Genomic DNA, 17,604 nt, shown 5'->3' with positions numbered 1-17,604 from the left:
GAACAAACATTTGTCACAAATTGATGAATTGATTATTACTGATAATATAGATTCAAAATGTACATATGTGCTAATTACGTTTTGAGAAACTATAATTAAATCGTAATTCGTCATCTTTCTATATGCCTTGGAATGCCTATTTCTCTTAAATTTAATTACAGTTGTGGTTGTGATATACGATTAATAAAGAAGCGTTTTTGTACAAACGTTTGAAGCGTTTTGTTTCAAGTTAAAAAACGTTTTTCTGTAACGTAACCCACTAAAGTAACCCATTAAAGTTTTTCCTATAAGGTTTAGGCCACATAGACGTGATTGCGAAATAAACAAATTGTTTTATATTAGGTGCTTTCGAATAACACATATTATTCGTATATTCATAGTTGTTTTTTTTATTGTTTGTATAACAAGCGGCATAGTAATTCCGCAAATCTGTAGCGCTTCGTTTCATAATAATGAACCTTAATCTTCTCAAAAAATGACAATAAATAAGGTAAGTAAAAATGGTGCATTTAATACTTATAATTTAAGGTATGTTTTAATTTTTAAGCTCCCTTGTTTCTTAATCCTTCATTTGATTCAACAATGCGAAACATTTGTACGTCCAGTTCATAACCTGAAATAAGAAAAAATATTTTAAGGCTTGTAGGTAATCATATTCCCTCCAAATTTAGACGTCATTAGAAGATATTAACATAATTCAATTATACCATTGATTTATGTTCTCGTAATTTACTATCAATAAATTAGCATGATATCGGCTATAATTTGATATCCAAGTTCATTTCGGAAGCCGTTTACTAACTGACAAACTTGAGTTAATTGGATGTATTAAACTGCAGAGACGTGGGAAACAGAGAGCTAGGAGGAATACATGTCTTATTACTCACTAACTAATTCGTTCATTTATATTTGCATACAATTAAGAAGTTGCTGCTGATTTGAAAGAGGCGATAGACTGAATACTGCAAATAAGAAAATACGGGTTTGGAATGCATTAAATTGGTGATAACGATATACTAAAATATATATTACACAATATTTTAAATTGCTTCTTTGAAATTCTTATTCTGATCAATGTACAAATAATTTTGTTTTAAAAAACAGTTTATACATATTTTTATATATATTTGTGGGTCAGTCATAAGGGTTACCTGATTCAGCGTCACACGACTAGAGTAAGAATCTAAATAAAAAGTTTATGTCATAATATACACCTCTAGCGGTCGGTTTAATTTATTCCGACTTCAAACATCACTATAATATACCTAAGCCCAAACCTTCCTCATTTCTCACTCCGTTCATTAGTGAGAACCGTATATAAATTCCGTACACAGGGAAGATTTCATTTTATAATGTGTAGTGAAATGAAACGTTTTATTTATTTCATCCTGATTCAGATAAAATCTTTTAAATCGAGCGTGACTGTTTAATGATGAGCGTGAATGTGAATATGATTAAAGTTTCAAAGCGCATGAACGCTGTATAGCATATCGATACTTTTTATAGTTTTGATTATGGAGATATTAATATAAAAATATATTTTTAAGAGTCTACTACTACACCGTCAACTTCCAAGACCGTGCTATGATCGTTTCAGGTACGGAAATGTCAGGAAACGAACCATTACGCCCTCTATGACGTATAAACAGCTTATCATCCGGTGTCAGTGACCGCAGAATTCGCGTATCGGCCCATAATAAATGTATCATATTCGTTTTGAACCTTTCTCTCAGTTGTAAAACATATTCAATCTCAAGACAAGTATTAGAGTATGCTATCTGAACTGACCAATTTTATCGCCTGCGTGCGTGGCGTATCGTATCGATACTTATAGTATAAGTTTTGTATTATATGACTAATATAATGGAAATAAATTAACTAGAAAATTCAAATACAACCAGACAATAAAATCTTATATCTTTGAAAGAGACGGAGAGAAAAAGGAAAGGAAAGGTCAGTGGAGGGACTTTTTCCTTACGTGACCTTATTTTTGCCAGTTTTACTATACGCCTAAGTAATAAAAATCAAGAAGAAATATTTTTATAATTAAGAAAAGTAATCTTTGTCCCGATTAAAGTTACTTTTAATTGATAATCAAAATAACATCGCAATATTTGACGTTCAATCTGAAATATAAAGTATTTAATTATTTCATTCGCATTGTTGGTTTTTCAGATGTAGCGCCAATTATTAAAATGCAATTCGTATTAAATCAAATTAAAATATACTTTATTCATGTATAATCTTATAACCTTTTTATCGTTATTGAATGCTCGCATTGTTTATTCTGCCGACGTACCAGACCAGTGCTTTATTGTAATTGAAAACAAAATATTATTACAATCAAAAATCTACCGCCCTGAATTTTATTTCCAATTACAAAAAGGCAGTTACGACTAAAGACATAGATTAGGTAAGTCTAGTTTTATCGGGGTGCGTATCAGTCTTGTATACTTCATATGGTCAGTAGGCACTTTTCAGAGTGTTTGCCAGTTATTCGAAGTGACTGACGTCACGGCAATGGTTGGCGCTTGAACACGATCGTCGGTAGTCATAATAGCCAGGATGAGCTGTCAAGGTAAAAGCTAGTCTAATTCGCCTCGACTAGTCGAACGCTCAACAACGAGGTATGTATTATAACTATCGGTTATTTTATTCAAAACACTACTATATATCAATACATTTACAATTTCATCTACTTGAGTACCCGTTCCAGATACTACCCATTAGTGGAGTCGATCTATAATTCAATAGAAAATCTTTTATAGCAGATTGTGCCTGCTTACTTTCAATCCTTATATAATTCAAAAGGTACTATTGAATACTGAGTAACTTATGTTTCATGTTACTAAATAAACACATACCAAAAAAAAAATAGTGAATTTACTGTTACTATTATATAAAATTAAATGTATGTACTTAATGCAAAGTCGAAATAATTACAAGCGATCTTATATTTCTTAGCATTATATGCCTTCTCCATTCATCAAGCTTATATGCACTGTAATTTAATCTAACCACTTTTGACAATATTTGAGACTGAAATAATTGTTTCATAAGTAGTTATAGTAAAAATGCAATCCTCATATGTACATTGAAATCAAATGAACTTTTTTTATCATAATATGGATAATATGTTATAAGATTTCGTAATTATATTTCTAGAATGTAAGAACAATTATTGTGCTAACATTTCTAAATAATTACTTAAGTATTGACATTGTCACTAAGAAATACCAACCATCTTTTGCACCTTATTTTCATTGAGAACCGTGAATAAGATGTCAGTCTGTATTTATTACGCTAGGTCACTAGACTAGATCTTAGTGAGCAGTTCTTATCTAATCGAGCATAAATCCAGTAGAAGCACACAGGTTTTTATTTGGACGTAAAGAGAAATGTCAGTCCTAGCTTTCGACTAACGTTGACAAAACTGTAACTTCGTTACCAAAATCGTGTACGAAGAAGTTTCAAATGTGCCTTGAGGTATAAGATACTCTGATAAAATATATATTGGCAACTCCTTAATGTAAGTTCTGATAGACAGCATCATAAAATAATTAACTTAAGTTTTATTTTGACACACAACTGTACAGTATAAATATTTCATAGTTAGAGCCTGTAAATTTCCCATTGCTGGGCTAAGGCCTTCTCTCCTATTAAGGAAAGGGTTTGGAAAATATTCCTCCAAGCTGTTCCAAGGCGGGATGGTGGAATACACATGTGTCAGAATTTCTTTGAAATTAGACACACGCAGGTTTCCTTACGATGTTTTCCTTCTATATTTATATATGTATATATGTATGTTGAGTGATGTTTGCCTGGGTTTGAACCAGAAATCCTCGGTTAAAGTGCACGCGTTCTAACCACTGGGCCATATCAGCTTATATTTCATGAAAAATATATTTACACTCAATTTTTGCTCGAAACGTGTTTAACAAAATAAATATTTGAATCTGAAGACTAATACAAAATGAGGTACCTTGGTGAACGTTGCCAGGGAAACAGGTACGAGCTTTGCGGCGTTTATTGTTAAGGTTCGTTGGTTTCGACTAATAAAAATGATAAGATTCTTCTTCGTTTTCTTCGGTAAATTGATCCATGGGTGACAATACACAACCGTTGATATGTATGAGTTCTGTGAACAACCTCTAATATGTTTCCAATATTACAGTGAAAATATAGGCAAGGAAATGTTGTCAGGGATCATATAATATATTAAAAAAAAAATTAATATACCTTCCACAGAGTGATAATATTTTGAGGAAAAATGTAATCGTATTATATGTTCTGCTTAGTCGGCATTAAGCCCGAATTATATCTATCAGCATCGATTCGTATTTTATCCGTTGAGAATACCTCTTTTGTACGAAGACGCTTACGTATCAATTCATATTTTGAAATGGATTCAGCTGCCGTATTTTGTATTTAAAATGCGCGTTTTTCTTATCTTTGGATGCAATGATATTAGGCTAAGCTGATATAAAATGTACCATAACCCATTTATATATAAAATATCAAAAGCCAATTTAAATTAACATGGTTATTTTTATTACTACGGTATTGAACCGTTTTAAATATTTATTTCGTTTTAGATTACCATGTTTCTTATTGTTTTTTTGTGGAAGCTCGATATTTCAACATTATCAACGAATGTCTTGTTCACGAGAATATATACCTACTAGTGATATCAAAAGGCATGCAGGTGGCCGGCCTTTACGAAATTAGCGGTACTTTTCTTAAAAGGTTTCTAAATCGCATCAAAGTCTTTAGCATAATTATCCAGTCGATATTGCGTGATATTAAAGGAAGTTTACCTCAATAAACGGGTACTTATGGATACTTGAACTAGCGAAAAGATTAAAACGGCTACTTAGTTTACGAATACATGAAAACGCAATAAATTGCATCTGATCAGCTTTGAGTTTATATTGAACCAAAATATTTGTCATTCTTCGGCAACTGAAAGAAAACGTCAGCAACCAACCACAGCCTTTTATTTACGATACTTATAGGTGTTTCCAAAGTCATCCAACTAAATGCTGTTCAAATCAATGCTGATAGATGTAATTCAGGGCTTAATCCTTGTACTACTGAGCAGCCATTGCTTAAACTGTGAAATAATTGCTGTACAGCAATAGAACTGATGATTACACACAGATAGGTTATCCTCATATCTATGGACGAAATAAGGTGGTGAAATGCTGAAATTTCTAGGCTCAGCGTTATGTCGTCTTCAAATGAATAAAATATGATCGTTATTATAAACAGGCTACTCAATTTATATTTATCCATATATTATTAAATAAAGGATCTAATCTTAAAAGTAAACTTTAAATATATTGCGATATAATTCCAAAACTTATAAAAAATAATTAAATTTTAAATTACCTTCTCTGTTATAATACTTCCCAAATAACAGTCAATAAAAAGCATAATGATCAGCATGAAAAGAAATATAAAGATCCAAAAGATATCAACGATATGGTTTAGAGGATTTTGTATCTGTAAAAAAAAAGGATTTGTGAACAGGCTGAAGTACTATAATACTTTTATGAATAGGAAATAATATTGATCGAGATTAAGAGTGTCGGCGTACATCTGGAAAAGGAGCAAAGAGAGCTCATTATTTTCAGTGATATAAATATATCGCGTGTTATAAATTACAATTTAAAATAAATAAACTTAACAGCTGTTGTGTTCGAGAATATTTATTAATTCTAGACAAACGTATGCAATACTTTGTACATTACGAAACTCATTCGAAACTATTCATATATAAATCGAAGCACGTTGTTGTGCACGCCAGTGGGCTAGCACATGTTAGCGCCTAGTGATGGCAATGATCCATTTATTGTGTTGTCCACCTTATATAAAACAAGCCGTGCCTGTAACATCGCGCGTTTGAATTAAACAAACAGTTATTGTTCAGCAGTTCGCAGTTTTTATTATAACTTTTTAATTAAGTATTACACAGCTTTTGTGTTATTGAGACGTGACGATGGAGTGGCATACTGGATAATAGTGGTATTTTGAAATTTGAGCGTAACTTTATATGTAACTCTAAAATAAAAGTTTTCTGCTAACTGCCAGTGACAATCCCGTCAATATAGGTCCAGACAGACATTTTATGGAACTTTTATTTGTTTAATATTATATAAATAAAATATTTATGTATCTATAAGGAAATATTTCCCCAACTTACCGAAAAAAACTGTATAGCTGTCGTTCCTATTATACATGAATTGGTTATGAAGAACAAAATAAATTGACCTCCAAAAGCAGCTTCGAATGTTTTTACAAATCTTAAAACAAAAAAAAAATACATTATAAAATTGTCTTGTTAAATCATGAGAAGTAAGAAACAAATTACAAAATAGGTGACATAGAAAGCACTTTGGTATTGAAAGCATTTGGTAAACCATCTAGTTAGAAGGCGTCCAGAAGGTTTCTTAAAGATACTTTCCAAGTGATATCACCCAAATATGTTTGTTATTGGGTTGTACTTCAGACAGGGCTGACAAACAGCAATACCTAGTAGAATTTTGATGAATAGGAAATACCTATCCAGGCAGACTTTATTTGTATTCACTCATAACCTTTTCTTGCGCTCCCCTTATGAAGACTCCATATATCACTTCTATGTATATATGACCATCAAAATATTCGTTAATTAACTACTTCATATTAAATTTTGATAGCGAGACTTGCATCTCTTAAATATTTAACGCAAACTTAATTGCCAATTAAGCTGTTCGTCCAAATAAATGCAGATTCGAAATTCTTTACACAATGCATCTATACAGTCTGTAGCGACGGTGCCGCCATCTGTATTGGAGTCTTCATAGAATAGAAAGTGATATACTTTAAATTCCAGACTGTGTTCTCGAGCTCATTCTATAGTTAATTGTTTATTTTTTAAGCATCATTATTTAATATCTTTAATACTCAGAAATGTAAAAGTGTTATTATCTATTGAGTACACATACATAAATTAGAAATTGAAATATTTATCTGTCTGTTCCTATTTCACGGCCACTTTCATATCACTAAACAGAATTTTGGTATGAAACAAGCTTGACCCTCAAGCAATGATAACAGACAATGACGCAGACACAACATTTCCTTTAAATTTATAATTTATACTAAATATGACGAATTCAAATTTGACGGTTTTATTTTAAGAGTAGTTATAATTGTAAAATATACGACAACATTGTCATATACAATTGACATTGCTTTAATATGTTTGAAGATTAACAAGTAACAATGAAAATATTGAATGATTTAAATATACAAGTGTTGAACTGTTAAGCGTGCCAAGTTTGTCGCTGTTATGATGCGAATTTTAAACGAATTGATACTCGTTGCATTTCAAACAATTAACGCGGTTTTGGGCGAGTGTTTATGGAAATTTCAGACTGCGGACAGTGCAGGTAAAGTTTTTGGTTAAATTAAGTATTAAAGTGGGTTGTTCGACGGAACGACACAAAGTTTTCAGTAATGAGGCGTCTAGCGACGAGGAGGACGAGATTTTAAAAGATTTCAAGTTGAAATAACTATTGTTTTCATTAGATTAAGTTTATAATATTATAAAGTCATTTATTTATATACCTATTGGACAATTATTTATACCGTGCATAACGCGGGCTTAACGCTATCAAAATAAAAATAAAAATTAATGATTACTGGAAATACCAAAATATACTTGAACATTTTCATATATATCATTTTAATATAAATAAAAATAATTAAAAAGCTTCATCAAGTTAATGAATACAAATATTGTAACTAGTTTCTGTTCAATGATTTACATTTATTCATAAGAAAGAATAATGTTAAAAATAACGTAAGTGTATACTTACCGTAGTATAGCACAATGATGGATAACGTTTTTTTTAAAACCCTCATCAAACAGTTTACGATCCAGTAAATTTTCTCCTTCGTCTAGTTTCTTCATATTATTTAAATTGTAAATTAAAACATCTAACTGGCTGACTGAAAGTAAAAAAAAAAGAAAACACTATCATTGTTTTGCTAACGTTATAACCAATAACTAACTCTGCTGTTAGAGTTTCGAAATAATGTTAAAAGTGTACTGAAAAATGAATACCGATGCAGTTCTTGGCAAAATTCTGTTACAAATCCAACTAAAGTTGAAAAGTTGACAATAGCTGCTGAATAACAAAACACGTCTCAAGGCCTCGCGTTCGTTTCATAGCCGAGATATGTTGGATTTAAACTTTAACTTGTTTATGGTAATTGTAGGTTAATATGAATTTAATAGACTAATATTTGTAGCTACAATAGGTAATTGAATTTACAAACGACGGCAAGCCATTAAATAGTTTTTGTTGCATTAAATTTCATTGAAAGTCAGACGATTTAAGCCGATTTAGTTGTAATACGACTAAAATGATCACACGTGATCTCGGTCTAAAGTATAAAATAGGATGTTAAAGTAATCGAAGAAATTCTTGATATAAGTTAGCATACAAATGATCCTCGTTATTCCTTAAACAATAACTGTCTCCACTCACGGGATTATAGTCGTTACCTATAATTACATTAGTCTACTCAGAACTTGAGGCTATAGAAAAAACAGAGAAGCTAGTTCACCTACTTATGCCCGTGTCAAAGTTATAAACAGGATTTCAGAATAAAAAATATTATGTGATAAAATTATCTTTTACTTGCAAATATATAAATATTCAACAGATTAGTAATTTATAACATTTATAATATTTGAATAAAATAAATAATCAAAATTTACTTACTTGTACATAACATGAATCCCCAAGGTAAAGTCTGAACAGCCCCAAAAGTCAGAAGCAAAGTCGGTTTATATAAAATCTGAAATAATTGCCGGCAGATAAAATTCCTGATCAACTCAACTAAATCTAATTATATTTATGTTAGGAAGGTTGCCCAATTGGGTCACTTGATGTTAATTACTCCTTTTAAGTAAGTGTTCATGAACGCTATTACATCAAGAAGTTTAAGGCTAATTGTTATGTCGTGAATGCGTTATAACCAGATGTTCTATCCCTTGTGTTTTTAATGAGAAAAACCATCTTAATCTTTAAGCTTGGACACAAAATTACATCGTACAGCAATCTCTTTTTATAGTTTATACGAAAATCGTGAGAATATATAAAAACAAGTTGTATACATTCATAATGAGATAGAAGGAGTATTCAGAGATTAGTTTTTAGGTTGTTAAGCTGACAGATCATACGCGTACTACACAATACCACTTTGTTAATTCTTACAGCAAAATAGCGCAAAACCTTAGGCATTTAGAGAATTTTGAAGATTATGAGGTGATGATGTCGTTTTGCCCGATTTTGACTACGGCGGCCATTTCATGGTAAACTAGCCAACTGCAAATATTATCGAGGGTATTCTAGAACTGAATGCATGTGATTATTACCTGGTATATAAAAATGATGTCAAAGTATGGATATTTATATACATCAAAAAATATAAAATCCATTTTAACGGGTAGAAATTGAAACAGGTGTACTGCTGGAACTATGATTATATGAACTGCAAAAGTATAATAATACATCAGAATTATTGTACCAAAAAAAAACAAATATTTTTGTAAATTTAGTTTAAAAAATAATATCAATATTGCAAGCTGTATTTCATTTGTTGTTAGTATTATTTGTCTTAAGACTTGCCTATAATAAAATGAGTTCGCAAACTTACGAGCAATCTATACATAGTCAAATAATCAGCAATCCGATACAACTAGAGATCAAGCATGACCTTTACGTGCTTTCTATCTGATCTTCAGACTTATAATCAGTCAACAAAACGAGTCGATATAAAGCAACAAAATTCTCAATTTAAGATCTTAAATTTATATATCATAAAGTTTTACCTGTAATATCGATAGCTGCACCAATGGTAAGCCAAACAAATAGTTTCTTCGAACTCTTTATACTTTTTTCAATAAAATCTATTTGTGGTCTGTGAAAATGCAAGAATTCGCTTCCTTCCATTTGTTCCTTTAACTCTCTCAGCAAAGAGCGCCGGCAACATAAATCCAGTAATTTTAAAGAAGTCAACATTTCTGTCAAAACCAAATTTATTCTGCGAAAAAAATATAAGACGTTTTTACGCTTCAATGGTCTTGATGAAGGAAAGAAGGCGTGAAAATTATGTATTTAGAATAAGAGTACCGTCATATTTTATAACGTAATAATAAAATAAAGTTGTCTGTTTGTTGTACCTCAATACAGTCTTATGAAAAAAAAATAAGACGCAATTTATTCATTCGACAATATTCTCCTTCAAATGAATATTTTTTTTAGGCGAGATATATATTTTTTCATTGTATGTTAACGTGATTTGAACTTGATTTTTGACAAAAGCGACTGTTTTTACCGAATTCCGCCTACGGATTTCTAAATATTACAATATTTAATATATTATTATGTATACTCTTATTTATAAAATCACTTAAAAAACATGCAAAAAATACACATAATATATAGTATATATTGTGTATTTTTTTTGTGAAGTACATATTTTGTTTGATATATTTTAGTTTGTCATTAAGAATTATGATAACTTCCTAGGAACGTTATTTTTGCCATACGATTGATGTATATGTACAGAGCGTTATGAACTAAAGAATTTTTAGCTCAAATGGATTACAAATGAATTCACGGTACTTTAGAATAGTGGCATCTTGAACTCAAGAGGACAGTCAACCAAGCAATAGACGCTTTTCCGTAAATCGTAACGCCATACCCCGCTGAGTGAGTCTGACTTTAAATGATGCAAGATTTCGGTTAATTTCTTAGCGAGGTCGGATATCGAACATTTGGTCTTAGGAGACTCCCGAAGAACGCAAAATGCTTCTAACTGTCTATTACGAAGGTCACATATTATTACGTGAATCCGAAACCTACATCAACAGGGACACGCTTAGGCTCTCAGAGATTTCAGACGGCGTACGCTTGGTCTCAAGAGACCTCTGACTGTCGGTGCGAAACTCATGTTTTATCACTTAAACCCTTATTGACAAAGGTTCTCAAATTTGGACAACGCAATAGCTTCATTTAGCTTAGTACTTGAATGACACAATGACGTTCAAATTCTCAAGAAAATACATCAGTAATTATCGAAAAACAGCTAGAGATAACAAGGAACATACATGTTAAAGTGAGCGAAATTATAAGCGAGCTGAAGTAAGTTAAGTAAGTATGTGAAATTCGGTATCAAGAAACTGAAGAACGTTGTTCTTCAATCTTAATTAAATCCCAATCGAATTCGACATACTTTACATAAAATATTATTTGGTATGTCAGAAGAATCTGAAAGTGAAGCAGAATGTACCTTCAAACTGCGCAAAGATATTTCGAAAAATAACGACTATAATATGGTATGAATGCACTATGGAAAACCATAAGGTGTTAGAAGCACTATATTGAACTTAAAATAAAAACTATCAACTTATGGGTACGATACTTACGATACTTTTTTATTGATTTTTATATTATACTATGTGGAACGAGGGGTGATGAGGTTAAAACCCTTTACAAAAGTTCCAGTATTGTTACATAATTCCTCTGTTTTTATCAATAAATAGCGAATCGGAGGTAGTTAAAACGCACAAGAGTTTTTGTATTTGTAACTTGAGGAGCGAGAAAAAGTTATCCTACGTCAAAACATCAGCTGTCCTGTTCTATTAAAGCAAGAACTGATATAATTTTTTCTATCTGAAATCCTTTGGCTTTGTAATAAAGCTATTTTAATCTAACGTAACGACCGAAATGCTGCAAAAAACATTACAACTGAGTATATCTCGATCAACAGAGTTATAGAACTGAATATTTCATCTATCTATCGAGTTTTTAACCGACTTCAAAAAAAGGAGGAGGTTCTCAATTCGTCGGGGCCCTTTTTTTTTTTTTTTTTTTTATTTTTTATGTATGTTACCGAATTACTCGAAGATGGCTGGGCCGATTTTGACAATTCTTTTTTTGTTTGAAAAGGCATGTTTTACAGGTGGTCCCATTGTCAGGAGATCAGGCTCTGATGATGGGATCCTGGAGAAATCGAGGGAACTCCTCAAAATTTATAGGCACACCTATAGTGATTTCGGTTTTATTCAAAGTGCCTTGGTCATATGCTCACGAAAAGTGACATTTGATGAAGTGGAACTGATGATGAAGACTACAACTGGTAATTAGAACCTATTAGTACCTAAGTAACTATTTTACGGGTTTAGTTCTATTTCTTTAAGATAGTCGCCAAGCAATTGACGTTAGTAAATATGCCTATGATGAAGTCTAGCTGATGGTGGACTACCAGGAGAATTCCTCAATGTTTAACGGCATTGCATCGGGAAAAATGGTATTGTCTAATTGGCGATGAGCAGTTAACATTAGGCTATTGTAACTTAGGTAACGCTTAATTTGAGTTGCAGTCCACATCGTATTGAAACGGCGTAGAGTTATGTTTAGAGTCGAAAGCCGAAATGTACTGAGTATAATAAAGTGAATGACAAACACTACCAATTATAATTATAAATAACAAAACAACACTGAAAAGCATTAAATAAATTTTTATAAATAAAAAAAAACCGCCTTCATTAAAAATCGATTAAAAAATCGTTAATTGGATATGGATGTAACTGATTATTTTTTTCTTTTTAGTTCATTTTTGAAGGCGGTTTTTTTTTATTTATAAAAATTTATTAGAAGTCTTGAGCTCTCCTGGCCTGCCGTTTAAAAAAGGATTTTGAACGTCGCCGTCCCCATTATAGCTCCTCAGTAAGCCTACTTAATCTGTGTGACGAATTACAATAATTTTTAAATTTATTAATATACGCCATTTTATTACAATTACTTAATAATATCCTATTGTTATTTGTCAAGCGGCATCCCATTGTAAATACAATTTTCAAACCGTACATATCGTATATAAGATGAATCAGTCTGTCGGGACTTGGTATTTTATATATATACATAGATAGTAAATATTAATTTCACTTGCGAGTAAAATTAATATTCACATACATCAACATAGAAATATTTTATGAACTAAATTATTACTTTTGAAGTTATATAATCACAAAAATTCACTTAACGATAATCTCGAACTAAAATCATAAACATAACTATTAATATAAAAACTTACATCCCAGCGATTTCTTGTATTTCGGCATCTCGAGATAAGATCAATTTTATTAAACATATACCTTGCCCAAGTGGCGGTATAATAAAAACAAATATACCCGTGAAAACTTTACAAATTATGTGTAACCAAAATTTTGAACTGTTAAAATCATGTGGTATGTAAAACCACAATCCAAGTAACTGTAGAGTTTTAAATTGGAACGAAATGTGTTGAAGAGGTTCGGGCTTAGTTAACGGCTTCATTTTTTAAGGTTACTCTGATAAATTAATCGAATTTATAAAAGTCGATTCACCCAAGCGCTCTTGATAGTTATTATGAAAGTCAGAACTGTAGGTTACAACTTGGGTTCATTACATAATATATAACATAATATTAACTTGTATCATATATAGGTTGAAGTTATATTGATCTTCATGATTTAGTTGGTGGTAGGGCTTTGTGCACTCTTCTGTACTATTGTGTTCCGATTTGAATGGTGAGTAAACCTATGCCAATACAGGCACAGAGGATCACATCTTGGCTACCAATGTTGGTGGCGCATTGGTACTATAGGGAATGGATAGTATTTCTTACAGCGCCATTGTTTATGGGCGGTAGTTTCCTTCATGTAGATGGACATACAAAAATAAACAAAGTTGATTTTATTCCTAAGGAATCATTGCATTTATCGATTGATAATGTTAGGCTACTCCAACTAAAAACAACAAAAGCTAAATAAATACATTTGACATTGAATTGACGCAATATTGTTGGTCGCCAACTTAATGCATTAGAGTACTATGAGCACAAATATGTTTTATGACAGCACAACATCGTGTGGGTTGGGTAGTTATAAAATGACATTGTGTAGGTCGCAAAGACAAAATGGTGATTGTATTGATGGATACGCTTAACACAAACATTTCCATGAATTTGCTTACATCTCTAAATAGTAAACGCTTTTTAGAAAAAAATAGTTGCCGGCAACCGTACGTTGTAATTACGGGATTTTGCATCGCGTAGATGTTCGAAAATCAACAACAGCGCGAATTTTAAGGCTTCTCTGCCGAAACCACTCTGTTGAACTAGCTTTCGCGGCGGTTTTTCCGAATCGTTAAAAAATGAGAGCCTTCAAGAAGAGAGCCCAGGCCTTTTTTTAAGGCTTGGAATGACATCTGAAGGTGTTGCAGATGTCCATGGTCTGTGATAGATCTAATGTGATATCTGCAACTTTACTTTCCATCAGGTGAGTTTCATGGTTCTATAATGTATCTATGTAATTTATTTATGCAGTATTGTTAATTTACTTACGTTAATAGTTTTGGGGTTTAGGATATAATAGGAATTTTATATTTTAGGGATCCCATAAAAATATTATGAAAAAAATGCCTAATTACGATAATTGAAATAAAAACGATAATGTTAGGCCTTATTAATTTAATTAACTAGTTTATCAAGAGTGAATCCTTGTTACTGGCCAATTATTAGCAATTAATGAAAATTATTTAAAAACGAAAAATTAAAAAATAATTTAAGCTGATTAGCTTTATTTACATAAGTAAGAAGTATAAGTAATTACTTATACTTCTTACTTATGTTAAATACTAGCTCACTGGATACGACTTCACGTAGTCCAGTAGAATAGTTTAAAATTAATTTTAAAAAAAATGTCATACATAAATAATTAAGTAAAATTGCTTTTGTGAACTTACTAACCAATTTAGGTATTAAGATTGATTAATTTATTTTTACTAACACTATATGGATCTATGTAAATTATGGTCTGAAATAAATGATTATTATTATTATTATTATTATGTTGGTATGATATATGTAAATCGTAAACTTAAAAATATCATTAGAACTTATTTAGGAAGTAACCACATATGGGGAAAGTCAGTAAAAAATGAGCTACGAGCAATTATCGCGTTTCACTAGAATCTAGTCCGATGTCAGTTAATAAAAAGAATATGTCGTGTTCTGAATTTCATTTTCCATCCTGCCTCAAGTTCGTTACTAGACAGCGGATTACAAGAGCTGAAAAACTGACTAGCGTTTTGTTGTGTTAAATAATCGTAAACGACCTCATAGTTTTGGTCATGCAATCAACGCTTGGAAAATAAAGTAAGGGACAAGAGAGAATTTTCAGCTTTTGCATATTTTACTGAATTCTTCAAAATTATTATTAAATATATGTTCCAGAGTTATGAACGTATAGTATGTGTCGATTGAAAAGGCTGGTTTTTTTATACCTTGTAGTTTTTAAACAAAAGCTTAATTTTTAATCGTCGACCTCATGTGTGCGTTCCTCGCCAGCTTGAAATAAGGCGTAAATTTGTAATTTTTTTATGAATTAATTGGCAATTGAGCTCACCTTATCGAATACATAGGGAAGGGCTTGCAAGTGCGTTGCCGACCTTTAAGAAATGTTTACGCTCTTTTTTTGAACTAATCCAATTCATATCGGTTGAAAACAACTGCTGGCGAGAGTTGGTGCTACAGAGCGATTTAGCGAGTCAGACATCTAGGTGAAACAAGAAGTTTTGGTCAAGGCGAAATTCAGCCGCCGGGATTAATCCAACTATCCCCGTAATAATTGCGGTAGAAGATGCACAATGGTCCAATATATCTATAACACAAAGTCAAAGGATCAAGCATCAGAAAGGCTTTCGATACGCTCTTCAATGAATACGGTCAAATGGAAGAAACTGGTCCTGAAAACTACCCAACCAGATTTAAGAGGATGTGAAGTCGAATTTGCACCTTGTATAATTTTAGACGATGAGTCGATATGTAGAACTATTTTTCTTGTCTCGCTAAGCACACCAATCTTTTTTTGATGGAAATTTGGCTTTACTCTCCAATTACAGCGATAGGAATACTCTTAAATCGTGGATATATGACAAATGGTGAGTTTTTAAATAATTATGAACAACTCACAAACTTTTGTCTTTTTGAGTTAAAATTGGACTAGGCGCTTTGTGCAATACGCGATTGAAGGCCTTCGATATTTCCAAACTAGAACCCAATTCAGTTGATTCCAAGCGCGAAGCCTTGAAATTAACCGCTTCCTCCCCTCTCTATGTCAGTTAAACTAGAACGTCACCGCCTGAGCGACCCCAGCGGAAACCGTACTGGTGGTGTAATCACTAATAAGTTCATGTTCCTCTAAATACCGAAGGAGATGCATATCATAATTCTCGTATTTTGTATCTCGTATTTTAGTATATCACGGCGCACAACCGATTTATTGCAAAAAAATAAATTGAAGCCTTATTTCAAATGGTGGCGAACGCACATAGGAAATCAATTTGGACGATTTTATAAGATGTTCAGAAATTAGCCTTTTTGGTTCATTAGTATTTATAGGCCTTTTTTATCGTATTTAATGTCTGGACTAATATATGATATACCGATTTTATTAAATATTTTGATATAAACGCAAACTATTATCATAAATTTTGTTTAAGTAAACCTGACGTTTAAGTAAATTCGCATTCGACATGTTTTCAATGTAAGTGCCGTGGTACTTTCGACTCCTAACAATAGAGTCAACTCATACTCCGGCTCATTTGTGAAAATGGCATAAGGTATTTTGCACACTAAATTGACGTCTCGCGATATTATGGAAACATAATATATTATTACGTATTCAATTATTATACATTTAATGTTATGTACAATAATGAAGTATTAAGCTTTTGACTAATGTTTTAAACTTTATGTTACTTGGACACATTTCCCAACCGTCCATACATACTCGTATTAAAATGAACTCTTTTAAAATGTCGTCGGTACTCATCGTTGCGACCACATCTCCTTTTCGCTTTAAATTATTTAATACATATGATATACATTATTAATATATAACTGCTAAACATTATATTATAGTATTTCTTGACTCCTATGCGACAAAAGTAATCATTTAAACATTATATTTTATGTAACTGACTATAAGAAAAACTTAACTATTGTGTTACTTATATTCTCATTGGTAGAATCTACATTCGGAGGCAATGGTAGCTTTAAACATTTATAAATCATGACCCCAAGGGCCAGATAGGCCCTTGAAAGAAAGTAATTTTTGATTTTGATATTGTATTCATAACGCTGTAACATTATAACAGGCATAATGAATCATACTCTTAACATTTTACAAGAACTCTTCACTGTGTTATTATACAATATCAAAGCTATCGTACAATTTTAAGTTTGAGCATTTAATCTAAAATGTAACTTCAGCTATTATATCACGAACAATCAGTTTAGGTCGAGCGCGAACTGAACTTAAATGCTCTACTTAAAAAGACACATGAAGCGTCGTTACGAGGAGTTGCAGCTGCACGGTTGAATTTACTATTTTCGAGGGGAATTCAGTGTTCAATCTTAAATCTTACTCATATATGAATGTAGTATGTATGATATACTTCATACGCTCTTAAATAGCAAGATAACAATGAAAAGAAT

At 31.7% G+C, this 17,604-nt stretch overlaps 1 protein-coding gene across 1 annotated transcript; it reads right to left on the bottom strand.

Annotated features, from left to right (window-relative positions):
• Positions 1–559: 559 nt before the first annotated feature.
• LOC124534945 (odorant receptor 23a-like) lies at positions 560–13,400 on the bottom strand. Its single transcript, XM_047110983.1, has 9 exons — positions 13,159–13,400; positions 9,890–10,101; positions 9,434–9,549; positions 8,778–8,853; positions 7,866–7,998; positions 6,206–6,305; positions 5,392–5,505; positions 3,983–4,138; positions 560–613 (listed from the first exon to the last, which is right to left on the bottom strand). The coding sequence occupies exons 1-9, from the start codon at positions 13,398–13,400 to the stop codon at positions 560–562; spliced, it is 1,203 nt and encodes a 400-aa protein (XP_046966939.1).
• Positions 13,401–17,604: the final 4,204 nt, after the last annotated feature.

Source organism: Vanessa cardui, chromosome 13 (genome assembly GCF_905220365.1).
Source record: "Vanessa cardui chromosome 13, ilVanCard2.1, whole genome shotgun sequence".
Taxonomy (NCBI): Eukaryota; Metazoa; Arthropoda; class Insecta; order Lepidoptera; family Nymphalidae; genus Vanessa; species Vanessa cardui.
This window is presented reverse-complemented; position numbering and strand designations above follow the sequence as displayed.

Excerpts from the sequence above, each read along its gene's own strand:
- LOC124534945 (XM_047110983.1), bottom strand. The coding sequence starts at position 13,400 with ATGAAGCCGTTAACTAAGCCCGAACCTCTTCAACACATTTCGTTCCAA. Across the intron at positions 6,306-7,865 it reads CATCATTGTGCTATACTACG|ATTTGTAAAAACATTCGAAG; the intron begins GTAAGTATACAC and ends TTTTGTTTTAAG. Across the intron at positions 614-3,982 it reads CCCTGGCAACGTTCACCAAG|GTTATGAACTGGACGTACAA; the intron begins GTACCTCATTTT and ends TTCTTATTTCAG.